Source organism: Geotrypetes seraphini, chromosome 3 (assembly GCF_902459505.1).
Source record: "Geotrypetes seraphini chromosome 3, aGeoSer1.1, whole genome shotgun sequence".
Taxonomy (NCBI): Eukaryota; Metazoa; Chordata; class Amphibia; order Gymnophiona; family Dermophiidae; genus Geotrypetes; species Geotrypetes seraphini.
The window spans coordinates 133795498-133819416 of record NC_047086.1 but is presented as its reverse complement, the minus strand read 5'-3'; the positions used below and the strand labels follow the sequence as shown (position 1 = coordinate 133819416).

Genomic DNA, 23919 nt, shown 5'->3' with positions numbered 1-23919 from the left:
TCTTTCTGGCTCCCTGTCCCCCCCCATTTCTTTCTTTCTCCCTCCTCTCCCCTATGCTACCGCCATTGGGAAAATGCTGCCACCGCCACTGGGGAATAGGCTGCCACTGCAGCCATCGGGAACAGGCCGGCTCCGAGTTCACCCTGCTTCTCTTTCCCGCGGAGCCGACCAACTCTTTGCTACCCGGCGTCAATTCTAAAGTCAGAGAGGACGTTCCGGGTCCAGAACGTCCTCTCCGACGTCAGAATTGACGTCGGGCAGTGAGAGTTGGTCGGCCCTGCAGGGAAGAAAAGAAGGGAGAACTCAGCCTGCTTGTTCCCGATGATGGCAGTGGAAGCCTTTCCCCGGTGGCAGCCTATTCCCCAGTGGGTGGCCACCTGTGCACTTCCTTGGGGCGTGCACCCAGGGCGGACTTCCCCCCCCCCAAGTCCCCCCTCTTGGTACGCCACTGGGCTGGAAAAGTTCTGGTAGACAGGTTGAGTTGCCTGACCTTCATTCATGATCCCTGGATCAGAGTATGTTGAACATCAACTTCTTTCTCTAGGAAATCCTCAAGATATTCTAGATCTTTTTGTAATGACTACAAAACAAGAACATGTTGGCTTTCTGATTTAGAAGGAGGTCACAATACTCCTTCCGGTGCAAACAGCATATGATTCCATAAAGATGGGTTGTGAACCCCAACTAGCAGGTTGGATTGTAGAAAGCACCAATCATTTTTCTCAGCTCCGCATTCTAGTTTCCCTGTGCAGTGCTCTCTCCAGTCAACTTCTACAAGTGAGTTGAGAAAGTGTCTTTCCTCTGCTCTGCACTAGATTTGTTATTTTTGAGTATTAATCCAATCTTTTTATAGGCTTTCCCATGCTAAAGTTCCAAGTAATGCTAGGACAACTCTGCCTTGTAGAAGGGTCAGATGTTGGGGTCTGAAGCCAGGAGGACATTTTTTTTAAAAGCATCTGCCTAGCTGGCCTGCTCTAACACTTGAAATTGTGAATAGGTTCCCTGGGAGCGGTGCTTGCCCCTGCGGAGTCTGGCGCTTCAGCGCAGGCTGATTAAACCTCATGACTGCCGAGGAGGCTTGGCTGAGGTCGGCTGTATTTCCCCTCCCTCCCCCAAAGAATTGTGTGGGAGCATGAGCGATTGAGGGTTTCAAGTTTTGGAACCTAAATAAAAGGCAGCCTGAAGAGACAAGGCACTGGAGCCACCCTTGTTTGTCTGAGGCAGAAATTCCTTCTTCATTTCCAGCTGTAGTGAGAAGCTGATGCTGGCACAGCACATGGAAGTTCTGTAAATACAGCTCATTACTGTCTAGGAGGAAATTGAGGGGGGAAATTGAGGGGGTCAGAAATTGGCAAAACAAAAGTTTTCTAGGATTCCCGAGCATCTCCTCCACCTCTAAAATGCTATGTTCAGTGTTTCTGAACTTTCAGTTTTGCTCCCATGGGCCATTCTTTTAGTGCCAAAATGCTGCGGCGGCAGCCATCTTGTACTTTATTTTAAAAACCTATATCCAGTGGCGTACCAAGGGGGGGGCGTGGGGGGAGATCCGCCCCGGGTGCCAAGCCCTGAAGGGGTGCTCCTGGTCCGGTCCGATTCTCCCCCCCCTGCTCTGGGCGTTGCGTCTGGAAACAGCCTGCAGCAAGATCGCAATGCCAGCGATCTTTGCCTGCTTCGGCTGTTTCTTCCGCCATGGTCCCACCCCTCCTCTGACATCAGAGGAGGGGTGGGACCGCGGTGGAGGAAACAGCCGAAGCAAGCAAAGATCGCTGGCATTACGCGATCTTGCTGCAGGCTGTTTCCCCAGGGAAATGAAGCGGGGAGGCCGGGGGAATAAGCAGTGCTTCATGGTGGTGGGGCCGAGCGGTCCTTCGAGGTAGTGGGGGGGGGCAGCAGGCCTTCAGGGGGACAGGCCTTCATGGAGAACAGGCAGGCAAGCCTTCAAAGGGGGGACAAGCCTTCGGGGGGGGGGGACAGGCCTTCAAGGGGGACAGGCAGGCCTTCGGGGGGGTGACAGGCCATCGGGGGGGGTGCAGGCCTTAGGGGGGGCAGGCCTTCCAGGGAGGGCACAGGCCTTCAAGGGGGGAACAGGCCTTCAAGGAGGGGACAGGCCTTCGAGGGGGGTGTAGGCCTTCAGGGGGGGGGCAGGCCTTTGGGGGGGACAGGCCTTCAGGGGGGGCAGGCCTTCAAGGGGAACAAGCAGGCAGGCCTTCAGGGGGGTGCAGGCCTTTAGGGGGGGTGCAGGCCTTCAAGGGGGGGACAGGCCTTCAGGGGGGCAGGCCTTCAAGGAGAGCAGGCAGGCAGGCCTTCAAGGGGGGGGGACAGGCCTTCAGGGGTGGGAAGCAGGCCTTTAAGGGGGGGACAGGCCTTCAGGGGAGGGGGGCCCTGGTGTAGAAGTACATGGAGGGAAGGAGGAGGGGTTCAAAGAGACGTGCATATGCCGGACTTTGGGTGGGAAGAAATAATGGGTCTGAAAATAGAGGAGAGAGAGAGAGAGATGATGGACATGGGTTTTAGGGAGGGAAGGAACAGAAAGGGAGAGAAGTAGGACACAAGGGATGGTGTGGAGGGGGGGATAGAGATACTGGTTAGTTTCAAGTTTCAAGTTTATTAGGATTTTATATGCCGCCTATCAAGGTTATCTAAGCGGTTTTTTACAATCAGGTACTCAAGCATTTTCCCTCTCTGTCCTGGTGGGCTCACAATCTAATTAACGTACCTGAGGCTATGGAGGATTAAGTGACTTGCCCAGGGTCACAAGGAGCAGCGCGGGGTTTGGAGGTTAGGAGGGTAGTTGGGTAGTTGGGAAAAGAAAGGGAGAAATGGTGGACCCTGGGGTGGTGGGGAAGGAGGGAGAGCTGCTTGATGAAAGGGTAGTTAAGAAAAGGTGGATCTGTGGAGGGAGACAAAAAAAAGGAAAGATGCCATACATCCGGGGGAGGGAAGGGAAATGGAAGGGGAGGACAGAGATGGCAGATGGATGGTTAGCACGGAGAAAGAAGGAGACCCTGGCAAGCAAGTTATCAGAAGACAACCAGAGCTTTGGACCAACAAGATTTGAAAAATAACCAGACAACAAAAAGGTAGAAAAACTAATTTTATTTTCTGTTTTGTGATTACAATATGTCAGATTTGAAATGTGTATCCTGCCAGAGCTGGTGTTAGACCGCAAACGTGAGCTAGGATTTAACAGAGAGAGGAAAAGTCCTTTTTGTTTCTTTATTTTATTTACACCACAGCACCAGTGTGGTTAGGAGAAGCCAAAGGGGGGTGAAAAAGCTATAAAATAAACCCACCAGGATGTTTGAAAAAAAAACACCCAATTGGGCAGGAAAATCGAATCGATAAACCAATTCAATAGGCTGAATCGAATCAAAATTTATTTTCCTGAATCTGGCAGCACTAGTTTGCGACTTTAGACTTTTAGTCTTAGACTTTAGGACCTGGTATTGGGGAGAGATGGCATCCTCAGTACTTTATAATGCAAGTGAAATGAGGATTTGGTCAGATTTTTGAAGGGTCTGCACTCTGCAGAAGAAAAATATTGTATAGGCCGGGGACATGAGACAGCAGGAAATGGGAACTTTTCTTCCTTCTATTTTTGTGAATGGAAAGGCTGAGGATGTCAGAGAGTTCAGTTAAAATATGTGCTTTATAAGAAAATATAATAATGTGTTTTATAAAGTTTATAGCTTTGTTGGCCTACAGCGTATCAAAGTGTTGAGAGGAAGAGGTGATCTGGGAAATTCTGCTGATCAAACTCCGGGCCCATTTCCACCCCCCAGTTAGTCCACTCCACTCAACTGGTTCACACACTGAGTGGGTCTTTGGGTGTTGTTCCTGGGTAGTTGTTTTGGGATCTCTTCCAGTGGTTTGTTAGTATCTCCTTCTGGTCCAAGGAAGGAAACTTTGTTAACCTTAGCACTGACCTACAGAATATGTTTGTAACAGCGCTGCTTGTGTGGCATTAGTCTATGTAGTGATCGAAAGAAAAAACCAGACCTTTGCACATTTTTGCACTATATGGTGGGTGTATGAGGAGATTCACATTTCCTGCACAGCTAAGTCCGTGTGAAGTTACCTTGTGCTGTATTTGACATCTAGCAAAGTCTCTGTTTGGAAGGAAAGATCTCAGCTTAAAAATGAAGTGGTCAGAAGTTATGGTAAAAGCAGATAGCGTAGCTGGTTTTAAGAAAGGTTTGGACAAATTCCTGGAGGAAAAGTCCATAGTCTGTTATTAAGACATGGGGGAAACATCTGCTTGCCCTGGATCGGTAGCATGGAATGTTGTTACTCTTTGGTTTTGACCAGGTACTAGTGACCTGGATTGGCTTCCATGAGAATTGGTTACTGGGCATGATGGACCATTGTCTGACCCAGTTAGGCTATTCTTATGTTATGTTCTCATCTGTAGGGGCCTTTGTTTTCGCTTCTTATTTTAATGTATTTTTTTTCTGAGAACTTATCAGTGTTTTTTATAATGGGAACAAAAATGGAAGAGAATTAATGTGTCTGGAATGGGGGGGTAACTAATATCGTCAGCTAAATAATTCAATCCACCTCAACCAGACATAGGAGAACTCACGCACCATTCACACACCCTCCAACCAAAAACGTCAAAAGAAAAAAACAGTTCGACAACCTCCTAGCCATTCGAGCTGCTACACTCGACCCCTAACTCTACAACCTATTGACCTCGACCACAAACTACAAAACCTTCAAAAAAGAAATAAAAACCCTTCTATTCAAAAAACACATAAAACCGAACTAACACAATCAGAACTGTCCCAAGCCTCATCTGCAACTACTTCATTTGTACTTCTGATGTCATGACAATTCAGATATATTTTATGTTATGTTATGGTATGTTTGGAATAATGGTTACATATATGAGGTTCAATAAAAGAAAATTTTCACTTCCTGTTTCTATTATGACCATTTATTCAGTTTCATGGTTATTACAAAAAATATTTTTTTACATGGGGGGTGTCAAAAAATTATGGGCCCCGGGTGCCACATACCCTAGGTACGCCACTGCCTATATCTGACTCCAAAACATCTTGATTTTGGTTTAAATAGATTGTAATGGACTCCTCAGGTGGTTTTACCCCTATATCATGGCAAGTTTGCACTGAATGGGTGTCTGAGGAGCACAAAGGGCTCCACCTAGTACTTTTCTATATATATTGCATAGGTCTTCTCCTCGGACACCAGGAATTGCTCTAGTGTTAATAAGAAAGTTTCAAGTTTATTAAATTTTTGTTATGTATGCAATATCAAAAGCTGGTGAAGCTTGAAGAATAGTCTGAAATTGAAGGTCCAACAACTTCACTCCTGCAACAAGTTCGCTGTCCTTCTTCAATTTGACCTTTCTGCGGCTTTCGACATTGTCCATCATGACATACTAATCCTCCAACTTTCTGAAATTGGCATAAACTCCACAGTCTTAGATTGGTTCTCAAAATTCTTACGTTCCCGCTCCTACTTCGTTAACATGAATGGAACCTCATCCTCCCCTTGGAAACCGATCTGCGGAGTCCCCCAGGGCTCACCCCTATCCCCGATTCTTTTCAATGTTTATATGTCCTCCCTGAAACTCCTCCAACTATCCACCTCGGAGACACTTTACACCTACGCCGACGACATCCTTGTCCTTCTTAAGACCGACTCTAACCTCACCAACCTCGCTGATAACATCTCATCTTGTATAACAAATCTCCAATCCTGGGCTCGCACCGTTCAAATGAAACTAAATGAGACCAAAACAAAACTACTTTGGCTCGGCCCAAAACTAGATCAGTTACCCACCCTCATCCCTCTATCCTCTGGCACCAATCTGCAGCTTGAGCACTCTAGCAAAGTTCTGGGAATCATCATTGACTCCTCATTGTCCTTCAACAACCACATCAACTCCCTAGTAAAAAAATGCTTTTTCAATCTTCACATGCTAAGAAAAGTCAGATCCTGCTTTCACCAACAACATTTCGCTGTCCTTGTTCAATCCATTATTCTATCCAGACTAGATTACTGCAACTCCATCTACTTAAGCCTAACAAAGAAAAATCTTCTCAGACTTCAGCGGATTCAGAACACCGCAGCTAAACTAATCTTCGCAAAAAGCAAATTCGACTATGTCTCCCCGCTTCTGTCTAAGCTTCATTGGCTCCCAGTCATCCTCAGGGTTCACTACAAATGCGCCTGTCTAGCCTTCAAATCTCTCCACGGCATCCTTCCTCCCCTCTTTCCACTATCTTGGCTCTCCTCGAGTCCTGACTCCTCCAGATCCTCTCAAAATTTCAAACTATCCTTCCCCTCTTTAAAAGGCATATCCCAAACAGGAAAACTTGGAACATCCCTCCTCTTCAGGATCACCGAGCTGTGGAACAGCTTTACTGCCCATCTTCGGAGTTCGTCCTCCCTCCAACACTTCAGAAAACATCTGAAAACTTGGCTTTTCTCCAAAATGTAACTCCCTCCCTCTCCATTATTCTAAGTCCCCCATTTCCTTTCTGTTTACCAATTCTCTTCCTCTTTCCATTGTAGTTCCCTTCTTGTTTTAATTCCTGTAAACCGTGTCGAGCTCCACTCCTGTGGAGGTGACGCGGTATATAAACTTAAGGTTTAGTTTAATTTTAGTTTAGAAATTTGGCAGCTAAAATTTAATGCTAAGAAATGCAAGGTTAAACATTTGGGCTGCAAAAACCCAAGGGAACTGTATAGATTAGGGAGTGAAGAGCTTATGTGCATGACAGAAGAGCGGGACTTGGGTGCAACTGTATGTGGCCAAACAGGTTGAAAAGGTGATGGCGAAAGCTAGAAAGATGCTAGGTTGCATAGGGAGAGGTATGGCTAGTAGGAAAAAGGAGGTATTGATGCCCATGTATAATACTTTGGTGATACCTCATTTAGAATATTGTGTACAATTCTGGAGACTGCACCTTCAAAAAGATATAAAAAGGATGGAGTTGGTCCAGAGGAAGGCTACTAAAATGGTATGTGATTTTCGTCATAAGGCGTATGGGAACAGACTTAATTTTCTTAGAAATCTTTCTTCTCATGGTTCTTATTTGTTTAAGTTAACTATTGTAAACCGAGTCGAGCTTTCCTAAAATGAAGACTCGGTATATAAAGCCAAGCATTAGATTAGATTAGATTTAAAGATCTCAATCTGTATACTTTGGAGGAAAGACGGGAGAGGGGAGATATGATAGAGACGTTTAAATACCTACATAATGTAAATGCGCAAGAGTCAAGTCTCTTTAATTTGAAACGAAACTCTGCAATGAGAGGGCATAGGATGAAGTTAAGAGGTGATAGGCTCTGGAGTAATCTAAGGAAATATTTTTTACAGAAAGAGTGTAGATGCATGAACAGTCTCCCAGAAGAGGTGGTGGAGACAGAGACTATGTCTGAATTCAAAAGGGCCTGGGATAGGCACGTGGGATCTCTCAGAGAGAGAAAAAGATAATGGTTAATAATAATAATAATAACTTTATTCTTCTATACCGCCACAATCTTGCGACTTCTAGGCGGTTTACAATCAAGAGAGCTGGACATTCAGCGAGTTACAATGTGCAGATAGTCAGAGGAAATACAGAGTGCGGAAACATTAAGGAAGCAAAATTATAGATATACAATTTGCTGAGCGAGAGTATACGGTATACAGATTAGAAGAAATTTCCAAGTGGGCCTGTTAGGAGAAGGCCGTGCAATTCAAAAAATTACTGCGGATGGGCAGAATAGATGGGCCATTTGGCCTTTATCTGCCATTATGTTTCTATGTTTCATACATAAGCAATGCCTCCGCTGGGTCAGACCTGAGGTCCATTGTGCCCAGCAGTCCGCTCACACGGCGGCCCAATAGGTCCAGGTCCTGTGCAGTAATCCTCTATCTATACCCTTCTATCTCCTTTTCCAGCAGGAAATTGTTCAATCCTTTCTTGAACCCCAGTACCATACTCTGCCCTATTACGCTCTCTGGAAGCACATTCCAGGTGTCCACCACACGCTGGGTAAAGAAGAACTTCCTAGCATTCGTTTTGAATCTGTCCCCTTTCAACTTTTCCGAATGCCCTATAAGAACATAAGCAATGCCTCCTCTCAAAACCACCACTTATCTTGTGCTGCTCTTCTTCAGGATGTATGAGACAGACCAAATCTCAAATCCCTACATGAGAACCCCGTTTCGCAAAGCACATCTTCAGGGATTAATCCACAATTAGCTCCACATTCAGTAAGGGAAAAAGTGACGGAGCTACTTTTGGCCACTTTTTCTCTTACTGAATAGCCTTACTGGGTCAGACCAATGGTCCATCAAGCCCTGTAGCCCGTTCTCACGATGGCCAATCCAGGTCACTAGTACCTGGCCAAAACCCAAGGAGTAGCAACATTCCATGCTACCGATCCAGGGCAAGCAGTGGTTTCCCCCATGTCTTTATCAATAACAGACTATGGACTTTTCCTCCAGGAAATTGTCCTAAACTTTCTTAAAACCAGCTATGCCATCCACTCTTACCACAACCTAGGTTCTGTTCTAGAACAGGTTCCTACCACGCTGCCTTGGGGCAGCTAAGTGGATGTGCCCACTTATAGAATTACCATCATTATGGACCTCATAATGATTTATTTAAAAGCCATTTTAATCCATTTTTAAATATTTAAATAATAAGTTTGAGGTTTTTTGAATATGAGAGAATAAACTCTTCTCTTTTTGATGGATACAGAAGGGGTCCTTCTCCGCTGATGGCAACTCTGAAGTGTATCCAATATACACAACTGGGTAAATTTCAAAAAAAGGAGATTTGTTCCCAAATGACCATAAACAGGCAAAAAACTAGTAAAGGAACAAGCTACTTTAAATACCTTTTTAAACGAGAGTGGCGCTCAGAATCCAAGATGGAGTAAAAAAACTTCAAATTGGGGTGCAAACCCCTAAAATGCGTTTTTTATAGAATCAATCATTGCACCATTTTGAGTGAAAAGGTAATAGAAAGTGCTTATTGAAAAACACTCTTGCTTTAAATGTCCAATAAATGTCCAATAAAGTGAAAATGTTCCAACTATTATATAAGTTCAACTACATGAGTTCAAATCAGAACTTATCTTAATGGTTCAGATAGCGTTGACCCGGCGAGGTTCTGACGCGTTTCGCCAATCCTGGCTGCCTCAGAGAACCTACTGCACTGCTAGTGAACTACTGCTTAGTTTAAAGGTGCTTCTTTATCTGGTACAAAGGAACTTCTTTTACATTTTCAATAAGCACTTTCTATTACCTTTTCACTCAAAATGGTGCAATGATTGATTCTATAAAAAACGCATTTTAGGGGTTTGCACCCCAATTTGAAGTTTTTTTACTCCATCTTGGATTCTGAGCGCCACTCTCGTTTAAAAAGGTATTTAAAGTAGCTTGTTCCTTTACTAGAACTCTGAAGTGTAAACATGAAAATTTGGAAATGCTCAAGTGGAGATCTATGCTTTAGGCTCTTTAAAGAAGGAGCTGAGATTAGCAATGCATATTTCAACACTGCCATCTAGTGTTACAAGTGGTTGTTCAGTCTGTGCAGAAGAATCTACTTCCAAAAAACAAGTATCCTGTCCATGATAGCTAGCTGTAAAACTGAATGTGATCTACTTAGGATTATAACTAACATGGGTCTTCCAGGGTTTTATTCATCTAAAAGCACTAATGTACATTAATGAGGATAGCTGCAAATTAATGCATGTTGTCAGTAGGCACCATTGAAATAAGGATGGCTGTTGAGTAACAATGGAGCTCATTATCTAAAGAGAAAAAACATCCCAAAATGGCATAAAGTGACATTTGGATGTTTTGTTTGCTAAAATGGCTAAATTACCATTTTTGAAACTTTTTTTATTTTTTAGTAATTTTAATTGTTACAGTGTGGCAACATAAGAACAGGAAAAAGAGGAAAATCTTTCAAAGAAATAAAAAATCAAACAAAGAAATTACTTTCTTCCATATCTAGAGAAAATCCATAGTAATTCCTTTTCAGCCACTACATGCTATCCCTTGTATGCTGTTACACCATGCTAACACTCCCCTGTGAAGTGACCCCCCCCCCCCCCCCGAATCTGGATTTCGCAAAATGCTTCATCAGGAGGGGAAGCTCTCAGGGACTGCAAAATCAGAGAAGGACAACCAGCCAGACCCACACCAAGGAAACCTTTCTGAATGTCCTTCCCTGACTATGTAGTCTCTGAGAGTTTCCCCTCCTGATGAAGCATTTTGTGAAATCCGAATCGGTGGGTCACTTCACAGGGGAGTGTAGCATTGTGTAACAACATACAAGAGGTAGCAAATCATGGCTGAAATGGAATAGCACTGCTGAGAAGGCAAAAATAAGTATCTTGGCTTTATTTGAAGGTTTTGGATGGTATGGGACTTTTTGAATGCTGTGATGGTCCCATGAGCCACTGTTGCTTGAACCCATTGAGCACGTAGGTGGTTGGTCTGAGCACTTCACTTAAAACGTATTTTTATTTGTATATTTAATGATTATGTTTTATAACGCATACTCTGTGATAAATTGTTGGAGAAATTTACTACTGTACCACATTTTCACTATTTGGTAAAACACACACTTTTGCTGTGTAGCATGCATTAACCCCTATATTCTATATATAGTTCCTAAGGCTGTGTAGACACATTAGCGTGCATAGCCGATGTGTGCATACAGCTTAATTGGCTTAATAAGCACTGATGATTTCCAATTAAAACCTGTTAATGGATTCTAATTGGCATCAGTTAGAAGGTACATGCAGAACTTGGTAAGTAGGTACATTGCTCAAAGTGTTATGAGTTATGTCCAGGAGCGGACTGTGGGCAGATTGTGGGCATTCAGAAAAGTTATGTGCCAACCAGTGGGTCAGCGCATAACTTAGGCGCAGGCATTTAGGCCTGGTTTTAGCTGGCCTAAATGGATACACCTAATATGACACACACTGGCACTATAGGCCTGATTCTATAAATGGCACCTATAACAGCAGACGCCTAGTAAAATAGCATCTGCCGCATGTCAATCAATCTAGGCACCATTTATAGAATAGCGCCTACTGGTGCCTAAATGTAGGCCTCAGTAGGCACGAGTACTTAGGTAAAAAGGATGGAACTCCTCTCGTATGAGGAAAGACTAAAGAGGTTAGGGCTCTTCAGCTTGGAAAAGAGACAACTGAGGGGAGATATGATTGAAGTCTACAAAATCCTGAGTGGAGTAGAACGGGTACAAGTGGATCGATTTTTTTCATTCCATCAAAAATTACAAAGACTAGGGGACACTCGATGAAGTTCCAGGGAAATACTTTTAAAATCTATAGGAGGAATTTTTTTTTTCAGTCAGAGAATAGTTAAGCTTTGGAATGCGTTGACAGAGGATCTGGTAAGAGCGGATAGCATAGCTGGTTTTAAGAAAGGTTTGGAGGAAAAATCCATGGTCTGTTATTGCGAAAGAGATGGGGGAAGCCACTGCTTGCCCTGTATCGGTAGCATGGAATATTGCTACACCTTGGGTTTTGGCCAGGTACTATTGACCTGGATTGGCCACCGTGAGAACGGCTACTGGGCTTGATGGACCATTGGTCTGACCCAGTAAGGCTATTCTTATGTTCTTTTTTTTAAAAATGATTTTTATTGATGCAACCAAAATCACAGCAAGAAAAAAAAGGCATAATACAAGGTTATACAAAGACAGTGGCTCTTTTGATCCATAAGCAACTTCCCTTTCACATGCATAAAGTCATTCAGGACAAAGAGGGTAGATTTGTGATGGTCCTAGGGGAGCCTAGGGGCCATAAGCTGATTCTTTGTAATGTATATACCCCTAATATTTAGAGTCATCGTTTATTTTCAGGGCTGATGGCGAGACTGGCACAACACCCGGGATACCAAATAGTCCTGGGTTGGGACCTCAATGTTCTTATGTTCTAATGTAATAATGGCGCCTGCTTTCATTACCTACATTGTAGGCACCTGCTGGCACCTAAGCCTTTCTACACTGTGGCGGGGTCAGGGATAAGCCTAGCGCTGGCAACCCGGCTCCCACCCCAGGCGCAGGATGGAGCGCTCCCTGGAGGACTCCCGCTGGATAATCCCAGTAGAAAGTACAATACACTGCTCACTTTGTAAAGTTCAGACTTTTCTTTTTATCATCCCCAGTTCAAGGCACTGGGTCTCAAATAGTCCGTCTTGGCTGAGTGGACTTGAAACAAAGAATACATCAGCAATGCTTCTCCTTTATAAGAGAGTCCAGACTGCTGTTCTGGCAGATAAACCAAAAATAAACAAAAACGTCTTTTTCTTCAGTTTCACCAATTGTGCCTGTGGATACTTCAGGAAGCTTTTCCCACCTGACCCATCTGAAGTACAGCGCCCCCACTACCCTTATGCTCCTGGGGTAGGGGCTGGGGAACCATTCACCCTTTTCTGACTGGTTTAAGTCCCCACCCAAAAGTTCCCCTATTCAGGACTATGTAACGTCAGGTCACTGAATTCCCGTTCAGGCTTTTCTCGGAGGTTAATTAGGGTTCTCACCTCCTTCACTCTCTCTGCAAGGCCTATCTCTCGGGCTCTAATTGACACATTCACACTTCCTTACAGTCCTGCCTAAGGGAGAAAGAACGCTGCACAGAAAGACGTTAACTTTCATTCCCTTCCCCCATTCATTACCTTATTTACTGTAGTTAGATAGGAGATCCCAGGCTGCCAGACTGCACTCCATTTCACTTCCTTCAGAGACCTCTATCTCTATCTCCATTAGGGACTCCCCGTTCTCTGAGGCTGGATAGAAATTCCCTTCAGGGGCAGCTACCGGCCAGCCCTGCTCTGGAAGCCTTTCTCCTCCCTTGAGCTTCTGCCTGGGAGCCAGAAGTTTGTTAATTCGTGAGGGCTGTAGGACAGCCTGTTCCTTAGCCCTGGGCTGTGAAAGAAAACTCCTAGCTGTTTCCTTCCTGCTCTGCACGGCACGTCTCTCCCTTGCAGTTCCTGAGTTCCCCTAAGTGTTCCTAGGTGTGTTGGTTTTATGCTGCAGGCTGTTCCCACTCTCCCTCTGGGTTCTCTTGCCTGTCAGCTCCGCCCCTTTCCTTAACCCTTCCTGGGCTAGTTTTCTTTCCCAGAGGCTTTACTGGAGAACTGCCCAAGGAATTATAAAAGGGATTATAGTGCCCTAAATCAGATATTGTGGTTTCTGCCCTTCTCTCTCTGCCTTGCCCTGCCTGTTGGCTCTTTGTAATAGGAACAGGGATAATGGGTAGCTTCCTGGGCTTAGGAATAGGGGCAGCCCTTTGCATGGCAGGGTTTAAAACCGGGTTTAAACTGGTGACAGGAGCTTCCCTGTCACAACACCTACACTCTGCTACTAACCACACTTACTTATTAGGTGCTGCTAGGCGCTGGCAGGTGCCTACCAGCACTTACATGTAGATGCAGATAAGCATCCTGTTGAATTCCATGCAGAACTCAAATTAATTTTAATTTTTTTTAATCCAATAATCATGCCAATTAGGATGATTTAAAAGTTAAGATATACACAGAACTTAATAGACATTGTCATTTTTCTAGGCGCCTAGCGATACCTAACCAAGGTACTATAGACAAAATCTGGCCTTAAGCGTGATTCTATAAGGTTCATGTAACTTTTACAGAATCACACTGTACTAGTTTTTAGGTGCCATATGTAGAATTAGACCCTAAGGGCCTGATTCTGTATAGGACACCAGAATTAGTTGCCGCCTAAGCAGCGGCTGAGAATCACATACCAGCTTTCTATACAGAATCGCGTCTGTTCTAATGGACAGATGCCTAACCCAGCCTAATCTGCCTGATTCTGTGACCGATGCGTATGTCACAGGCACCAGTTTGAGAATCCCTGTGCTGCGATTAGCTCATCAGCTGCGGCAGGGAAACCCTGCCCCCAACATCCCCGGCAAGAGGGATTCCTACTTCCTCCTACCGGCACCCCTGAAACAATCGCCGGCAGGAGGCATGCCGAATCCCTCCTTCCGCCACCCCTGAAACAACCCCCGGCAGGAGGGATTCTCAATCCCTCCTGATGGCACCCTCCTCAACATCCCTGTCAGTAGGGATGCTCACTTACTCCTGCCAGCACCCCCGACCCCTAACAACCACCTCTCAAAGCCCACCCAGACCCCTGGACCTTTTTCAGCAAAGCCGGCTGAAGGGATGCCTGCTCCCTGTGGCTGGCAGGCTTCCTCTTCAGAATGGTGGGCCTTCCCCTTCCCGGTGCATCCTTGGATGCACCAGGGAAGGACCTGATTTGCCCAAGCACCTAAGGCCCCTCCAATAGGAAGGGTCTTAGGCACCTGGGCCAACTGGAATCTTAGGCCTCCTTCCCAGTGCATTCTGGGATGCACTGGGAGTGGCCTAAGACTCCAATGCCAGATCCCTAAGGTCATTCCCATGGTAGACATGGAATGGCATATATAGTAAGAAAGATACAATGTATAGTAGAGTGGGAGAAAAATGTGACACACTGACAAGGTGTGGCAAAGCACTGTATGACAAAAACACGGTTATATGGTAGGGTAGAGCATATGATGGGCAATATAAAGCGTCAAATATAGACAACCTTAGATATAAATATAATTTATCCCGTTTAGGACCTCAGCGGTGCTAACTGTGAGAAGGTTTCATTCACAGATATACAAGCACAGAAGTCTTCATCGGTCTCAATTTTTTATGTATTTTTTCTATATATAAGTTTAAATTGTAATACTTCATTTGATAAATAAGTTTTTGAAAAAAGTACTCATCTCTTTTAGAGAAGCATAGCAGGGGCTCTTCACCAACATAGGCTATGTTTCGCCCAGGGGGCTTTATCAAGGTATTTTCCCCTGACAAATCTTTATTGCAATATAAAGCGTGACAGTTTGCAGAAAGGTGGGCGGTGAGCGAAGCGCATAAGTGTTTGAGATTTGTGACAGCATGCCATAATTCTTTTATAGTGCTTCTCATAGTAAAGAAGGATGAACTATAAATCCAGAGTTGTCATGCCTATTCTCCAGTATCTTCAAGCTTGTGTCCAATACAATTCATACTCAGATTCATGCTACCTGATTACATTATGTCTGCTCTCAATTTTTCTCTGGTAACCACTGTTTGTTTTATCTCCAGCTGTAAGAATTATGAGAATTCCTGGTCACATGATGCTCACTGGCACGCTTCATGTATTGAAGAAAATTCTTCAGATGTATTTATGGATGTATCCTCATTCTTGTTTAGACAGCATCAAGTGCTAGAATCACTGTTTCTGATCAATAAATGCATATTGGTTGTAGGACATAAACAGGTGTAAGTAATTTGCTTTTCCCCTATAGCAGATATGGTTAAAAAAGGTTTGGACAAGTTCCTGAAGGAACAGTCCATAATCTGTTATTGAGACAGACATGGAGCAAGCCATTGCTTAGTCTGGGATCGGTGGACCATTGGTCTGACCCAGTATGGTTAGTCTTATGTTCATGCCTGAGAAAAAATGCTCCATAACTCTCACTATACTGAAATGCTCAACAAAGTACAGGAACCATCCACTATGTAAAGAATTCAAACACACCAAAATGTTTTTTTGTCGTATCTTCCACATAACTCTGACAATTCTTATGAAATTTAGTGTGTCGTGTCCTGCATGAAGTTGATGTAAAATGTTATAAATATTTCCCACTGCACCACAACACTATCTTGTGAAAATGAATTATTGCTATGGGATAAAACACAGAAGCAGATGATAGTTTTTAAACAGTCTCTGTATCAAAATGGTTTTCACTGCAGAAGACCGAATTCCGATAAAGAACTTAGTACTGTTAAAAGGTTACAGCAGTCGACGATTGTTGAAAGAGATCCCACAGGAGAGTTGGAACAAAAATTGTCTTGATGTGCTGCTATGAAAATCTGAGCAACGGGCACTGTGGATCGTAAGCCAGGCAGCAGATGACTGCAATCGATTCGCACACAAGAGCACATTGACATTATAAGTGATCCTGTAATGAGCCAGGAAGATGCGCTGCAAACACACCGAACAACTCCTCAAATAGTAAGAGAGGCAGGAATATGCCAGACAACTGTGGTTAGGATAATTTATGACAATCTGAAATTAAAGTGTCTTACAAAGCGTCGTGTCTAAGAGTTAACTTTACACAACAAAGACACACGCCTGAAATGGTGCAAGCAGCTTTTGACCAAGTACCCGGAGCACAGCATCAGCTTCATCTGGTTTACAGCTCCACCGATTAACACACAGAATGATTGCCTGTACTTGCTTTCAACAACATTGAAGCATGAAGTTAATGCCAAATGCCTACCTTCAGCCAATCAGTCATGGCCTTGGTCGCAATCTCAAAACTCAGATTCACAGATCTGTTGTTCATTGATCCTAGGATTAAGATCAGTGATGCATACTACCGGGGCATCCTCTTGACACAGAAGCTGTTGCCAGCGATCCATCGCATGTTGGGAGACTACTTTATCTTCCAACCGAACAATGTCCTAGCACATTAGACAAAGGACACTGTAGAATTGCTACATCGAGAGACCCCCAAACTTCATTGGTCCAAATCTCTGGCCTGCAAATTCACCAGACATAAACCCAGTTGACTGCCAGATCTGGGGGCTGATACAGGAGTGCGTCTACCAGACAGCAATATCTGACATTAAAGGCCTTAAACAGCACCTTATCTCTTTGGTCTAAACTGAAGCAGAACATCGTTGACAAGTCCATAGATCAGTAATGGCCAAGGCTGAGGGCGTGCCTTTGTGCAAAGGGAGCACACTTCAAACATTTGCTTAATTGAAATATTACTTTTTGACTTTACATTTTTCTGCATGATATGTCATAAAATTTTCTGATGTGTTTTTCATTCAGTTCACAATTCATTTTTACAAGGTAGTGTTATGGTGAGGTGGAAAATATTTACATTTTACATCAACTTCATTCAGGACATGATGCACTAAATTTCATAAGAATTGACCGAGTTCTGTGGAAGATATGTCACAAAATAAGTTTGGTGTGGTTTTTATAAGTTCACAGTGTGTGTATATATATATATACAGTGGTACCTTGGATTACGAGCATAATCCGTTCCAGGAGCATGCTCGTAATCCAAAATGCTCGTTTATCAAAGCGAGTTTCCCCATAGGAAATAATGGAAACTCGCTTTGATAGGTTCCCACACACCCCTTCCCCCCCCCCCGAGGCCAGCAGCGCTGTTCCCCCCCCACGAGAACCGGCATTGCTCCCCCAGAAGGCCCCCCCCGCGAACTGGCACCCTCCCCAACGCGATCTGCACCCCCCCCCGCCGCCATCAGGCACCCCCCACCGCTACCTGAGGTCCCCCCAACCCACCCGAACCCTCTTCTTACTTTGCTGTAGCCTCCGCAGTGGCACCGGCATGTCCTGTGCATGGTGCCGGTGCCTGAAGATCTGCTTCCTGTGCTGGGCCTTGAGAGTTCACGTTCGACGTGAGTTCATGTTCGACGTGAACTCTCAGGCCTTGAGCATGCGCACATGCTCAAGGCCCAGCACAGGAAGCAGATCTTCAGGCACCGGCACCATGCACAGGACATGCTGGTGCCGGTGCCACTGCGGAGGCTACAGCAAAGTAAGAAGAGGGTTCGGGTGGGTTGGGGGGACCTCAGGTCGCAGCCGGGGGGGTGCCCGATGGCAGCGGGGGGGCCCAATGGTGGCGGGGGGGGGGGGGGCCGGATTGCGGGAGGGAGGGTGCCGGTTCGCCGGGGGGGCGCTCGCAAATCAAAGCGCGCTTGGTTTCCGAGGCGCCGATTTTGTGAATGTTTTGCTCGTCTTGCAAAACACTCGCAAACCGGTGCACTCGTAAACCGAGGTACCACTGTGTATCAAATATTGTATATTATATATTGGGGCATCATATATTGAAAACTGTTGAAACAATATCTCAGAATAATAATGTAAAAAAAGTAAAAATAGAAGCCTCACGTGTAACTGGGCAAAGGTTACGGGGGACAAAAAGTGTCAAGAAAAGTGTGAAATAACTTGTAAGATTCATGGCTCCACATCATTCTCTTCTTGGTTGGGCTGAGAATTTTTCAACAGTCCTTTATGCAAGGGAATTAAAATAAAAAATAGTTTTCTGTCCTTCCCCTAGCAATTGGAGATCAATGTCACCTCCACTTTGCCTGAAATTAATCACGTTGAAAACCAAGTTATCTCAGATTGTCAGTAGAATGACCAACCTCATTCCAGTGTTCCACAAGAGGTGCTGACATAATATTATTAATGCAACTAAGATGTTCCATGATTCTTGCTTTAATCATTCTTTTCATTTTCCTTATATATGTGAGAGGACAAGGGCACTGAATTAAATAAATTATTTATTTTGTGTTACAATATGAAGTATATTTTAATAGCAAATATTGAAGTACTAAGGCCAGTACTGGGCAGACTATGGCCGTTTGTTGAGAATGGGCTGTGGAGGGCTTCAGTGGTTGGGATGGTGTAGATGGGCTGGAGTGAGCTTTGATAGAGACTTGGAACCTAAGCCCAATACTGGGCAGAGCTTTGGATTCTTGGACAGAAATAGTTAAGAAGAAAATTTTTTTTAAATTGAATCAGGTTGGGCAGACTGGATGGACCATTTGGGTCTTTATCTGCTGTCATCTACTACGTTACTATGTAAAGGAAAAATATTTTTTGTTTGTGGGTATACAAAATTGGAAGTCTCCCAACAGTAATGGCACATACGACTTCTACCACCTTTGGGAAGATTACTTAAATTGGGCAGCCGAGACACTGTTAAAAAAGAGGGTACTAGCTTATATCTTAAGTTTTTTTTTCTTCTACAAAATGTTTATTTATGAAACATGGATGTCCCTCCAAAATATGCCAGTTTCTGTGAATTAGTTTTTGAATGGTTACCTATAAGATAAGAAAATTTCAATGTGTAAATAGTATCTGGTGCTTAGTTGCCAATCTGTCTCAATAATAGATCTTCCCTATTTTTCAAACAAGCTTTAGAATAACCTTCTTGAATATAGTTTTTGGGGCATCCCCTATGTTAAAATCTCTCAAACGTGTCCTTTGCTTGTTCTTGGAAATCAGAATTGTTCATGCAGATTCTTTTTAGCTTCAGGAAAAGGCCATAGGGTAGATTTCTTTGTAAGGTTTGGTTATAGAAACTAGTGTAATGCAAATAAATGCTCCTGTCGGTAGGTTTCCTGTATACTATGAAATATGTATCTTTTCAAATGAGGAGATATAAAATAATTAATTTTCTGATTATGAAATGTGATTTTAAAAGAGAGATTAGAATCGCTGGTATTAAGTCATGTAAAAAAAAAATCTTCATGACTGGAACATATATATATACATCTGATTTTATATATATATATAGATGATAGAAATAGTGTGCTCAGTGCTCCAACTCATAATTATACAAATAGACTAATGATTATGGGGAACTATCATCGCATCACAATGGGATCCTTTTACTAAGGCGCGCTAGCCGTTTTAGCGCATGCTGAATATTAGTGCGTGCTAAACACTAACGCATCCATTATAGTCTATGGATGCATTAGCGTTTAGTACATGCTAATATTTAGCACACACTTAAACGTCTAGCGTGTCTTAGTAAAATGATCCCTATGTTCCCTTTCATAGCATCAACAAAAGTTTTGTAACAATCAAGAAAATTATTAAAATTAAAAATACTAATCACTTAGCTTGAAAGTTGTAATATCGATTATGTTGATAATGTTGGTAGTGGGTTGTCAATAATTCTCTTCACATGACCATAGTCAAAAAATTAATGACCAAAAATTATGCAGAAGTGGTTAGTGAAGATTGTGCAAAACTTCAATCATAATTCCAGTAAAATTGTGCCAATAAGTGTTCAAATAAAAGTCTCAAATTAAATCCTAATCAGATTCCCTTATCTTGGAACATAACATTATTTTTTGTGAGTATGATAGTTGTAAAACTGAGGAACAGATAATTGGGTATCCCACAGTTTAAATTCTACAAGTGTATTCTCAATAATTGCAAGCACCTCTTTCAAGGGAATATTGGTGTATAATGTGTCAATATCCAATGCAACTAATAACATATCTGAGAGGTCTCCATCAATCTCATCTAAAAGGGTGATCATATGGGCTGAGTCCCTAATGTATACAACAATATTAGGGATGTAAGAAATGATCCAAAAAAAGTGGAAAGGGGGTCGAGTACAGAACCATTAGCAGACAAAATGGGTCTACCTGGTAGTCTAGTAATGGATTTACTTAAATTGGGCAGCCGAGACACTGGTAAAAAAAGAGGGTACTAGCTTATTTCTTAAGTTTTATTTCTTCTACAAAATGATTTTAAAAAAGTGTCTAAAGTGGAAATCACAGGAGCTTTGACTGTAAGAAAGTCTCTTTAGTCTTGAGATAACCTTCTCCAAAAGCTATGTTTACAATTTCAGAAATTTCTTCTGCAAGACAGTGTTGGGGTCCTTTTCTAAGGGTAAGTGATAGTTTCTACCACTAGAGCTAGACTAGTTTGCAAGTGTTCCCTGACCCTAACTAAATTCACTAACCTTCTGCCCGATCTGATCCGCACCGATTGGGCTTGCCAATCCAAAATTAAGCGACTGCTGAGGACCAGTCACTTACTGTCCCTACCAACTCTCCTGCTCTCTTCTGCCCTGCCTCTCTGTGAGCCCATGGCTTTAACCCGTAGTTTTAACCTGTGGGTTTAAAGCGGGACTGCACTACAGCATGTTCTGTTCCATGTTGTTCCAGTCTGGCTTCAAAGTGTGCTCTGTTTCATTGAAATGATTCCTTAAGTCCACTCGTGGGGCCAGTGAGTGCAGCCATCCCTCCCCCTTTTGTTTTGACCTCAAGTTTGTGCGAAGAGCAAGCGCATGCGCGGATCACATCTACAGGCAAAGAGAATGGTCTGTGCATGCGTCTGGATCACTCTGCAGCAATCCGTGGAGTCTCTGCGAGGCGTGCTTCTGATCACTTCATTTGCATGAGGACTTTGTAGTGAATCAGTCTCCTGGCAAGGCTCGGCCACAGATCGCACTGATCGGTGAGTTTAATGAATCTAGGCCTTAATTGGCTCTGAATCTCTTGCACATAGTCAAGTCTGGATCACAATCCCCCCCACCCTTATATACTGGGTTAATGACAATATTGTGATTGTCTGTCAGGATTCAGACAGCCTCATGTTCATCTCTGTTCATGTTATACAGTTGCTTTTTCTTCTTTTCTAATTTAATTATCTCCCATTCAACACAAAAACTGAAGGCTTCTATTAAAGGATTTATGGACTTGTGTGTGCTTTGTGGGGAATTTTTTTCTACATTTATTTATTTACACCATTTATATCCCACACAATCTACTATCCTCGATGGGGTATAAAATAACATTCACAATAAAAACAAAACAAGCATCATGCCACAATTAAAATTAAATAAAGACTATTACATAAAACCACCACTTCAGTTCAAGTCAACGTGAAAGTCTATTAAAATAAAAACATTTTCAAATTCTTGTTAAAAACTTATAGATTATGCTCCAGATACAAAGAGAAAGGTAATGCATTCCATAGTTTAGGGCTGTTCACATAAAAGATCAAGGACTTGTAATCTGACTTATTTAGTTTCTCAGAATGGTACTGCTCACCCCTAACAACCTAGTTTACTGTAAATGGTAAGTTATGACATCTTCAACTTTCCAACAGAGGGACTTAATTTCTGGGACATCCAAGTGCTGATTTTTTAAATCATTTTCCTGGACATCAAACGAGATATTACATCCACTGTTCAAGGGGGCTGTTAAGAGGCATGTTATGGGTATGCTTTGGGTGGGCTGTGGGTATGCTAGACTTGGACATCTTGCAGGGATAATCAAACCTTTCCCAAGACATCCTGGACAGAACTTAGACATTTTGGGCTAGACCTCTTTTGGAAATGTCTAAGTGCAAAGAAGGTACCCAAACTGACCAGGTGACAACTGGAGGGATTAAGTAACAACCCCCACACTCCCCCAATGGTCACTGACCCCCCCTCCCACCCCACAAAGATCTGAATTAAACAGTACATATTAGACTCTGGAACAGCAGCATCTGGTATGGGAAATCCTAGTAGGTGTCTTAAGTAGCCAGGTAAGTGGGCTAATGAACTATAGAGAGGAGGAGCCAGACCCATAAGGTACTCCAACCACAATATCTATGGCAGGGATGCCCAAATGGTCGATCGCGATCGACCAGTAGATCGCAAAGGCAACGCGAGTGGATCGCGTTGTCTTTGTAATCTTTTTCTCCCTGCTGCTTCCCCAAGCCAGGCCTGGCGCGTACAAGCGCCGAACTCACAAAACTTCACCTCCAACATCAATTCTGACATCAGAGAGGAAGTTCTGGGCCAGCCTGGATGGCCTGGAACTTCCTTCCCGACGTTAGAATTGATGCCGGAAGTGAAGTTTTGTGAATCCGGCACTTGTACGTGCCAGGCCTGGCTCGGGGAAGCAGCAGGGAGAAATTGCATTGGTGGCTTGGGGGTGGGAGTAGGGAAAGAATCGGGAAGTGGAGAAATCAGCACGATGACTTGGGGGGGGGCATGGGGAGAGAAAAAGAAAGGCAGAATGAAAGAGGAGGGCCAGGGGGAGAGAGAACGAAAGGCAGAAATAAAGGGAGGGGGCAGGGGGAGAGGGAAAGAAACGCAGAAAGAAAGAAATATTGGCTTTACAGAAGAAGGAAGTGCAACCAGAGACTCATGAAATCACCAGACAAAAAGTAGGAAAAATTATTTTATTTTCAATTTAGTGATCAAAATATGTCCATTTTGAGAATTTATATCTGCTGTCTGAAACGGACCTGGTCCGGTTCTGGTCCCAAAACCGCCCTGCACACACTCTATCGCCTCTCAGATATCTGGAGACAGTCTCTTTAGGAAGAAAGGATGCTCAGGCTCAGATTTGTCCCAAAGAAATTGTCCATTTATTATGAGTTTTTCATCCATTTTTATAGCATTATACAAGGGTCAGTTTTTTCAGCATATGACCATAGGAAAAACCATATTTGGTAACAGGATACATAAAAGCAACAAAAAAAGGTAGCAAGCACAAGGAAGAGGGGGGGGGGGTGTCCATAACTATGGCATATAATACTGTGCTTTATTGTCTAAGGTCTTTCTTAGCAAATATTTCTTGTCTACAGGAGAAGCAGGATCGTTCAACTAGAACACGGGCTGTGGGGAGTTCAGGACATGAAGAGGAATGACCTTGGCACAAGTAGCTAGCTTCAGAACAGGATGTAAAAGTAGCTATTCAGCAGAATGAAAACTGATTTTTCTTTTATATGTTACACAACCAGGAATAGAAAAACTTACAAGGTATATATACAAGGAATATATGTGCCCCTTCACTGTCTATATTTTGCACTATGGCCCCCTTTTACTAAACCGCAATAGGGGTTTTTAGTGCAGGGAGCCTATGAGCATCGAAAGCAGCGCAGGGCATTCAGCGCAGCTTCCTGTGTTATAAACCGCTATCGCAGTTTAGTAAAAGGGGAGGGAGTATATTTGTCTATTTTTGTATAGTTGTTACTGAGGTGACATTGCATATTTTAAAGTCATCTGCCTTAACCTCTGATAAAAACCCCGAATACAAATGATAATGAACATTTTTCTCTGCGTACAGTGTGCTTTGTGTTTTTTAAAATTTTATTGTTGGTAGATCATTTTGACTTGGTCATTTTAAAAGTAACTCGCAAGCCAAAAAAGTGTGTGTACCCCTGATCTATGGTGTTAAGTATGAGCCCATCAAAACTTAACAAACCCCTACTGTACTGCCATATAGGTGCCACCTATAGCTATAAGGGCTGTTGGGGTAGTAAGTGGGTATAGTAGGTTTTGGGGGAGTTTGGAGATCTCACCACAAATTAT

At 43.4% G+C, this 23919-nt stretch overlaps 1 protein-coding gene across 1 annotated transcript in view; it reads left to right on the top strand.

The window, feature by feature from the left end:
* Window positions 1-17157, top strand: part of FAM166C (family with sequence similarity 166 member C) — a 66517-nt gene extending 49360 nt beyond the window's left edge. The window contains exon 5 of the mRNA XM_033935885.1: window positions 15143-17157. Within this exon, the coding sequence (XP_033791776.1) occupies window positions 15143-15148 (6 nt within the window). The 3' untranslated portion in view covers window positions 15149-17157. The remainder of the gene's footprint in view (window positions 1-15142) is intronic.
* Window positions 17158-23919: the final 6762 nt, after the last annotated feature.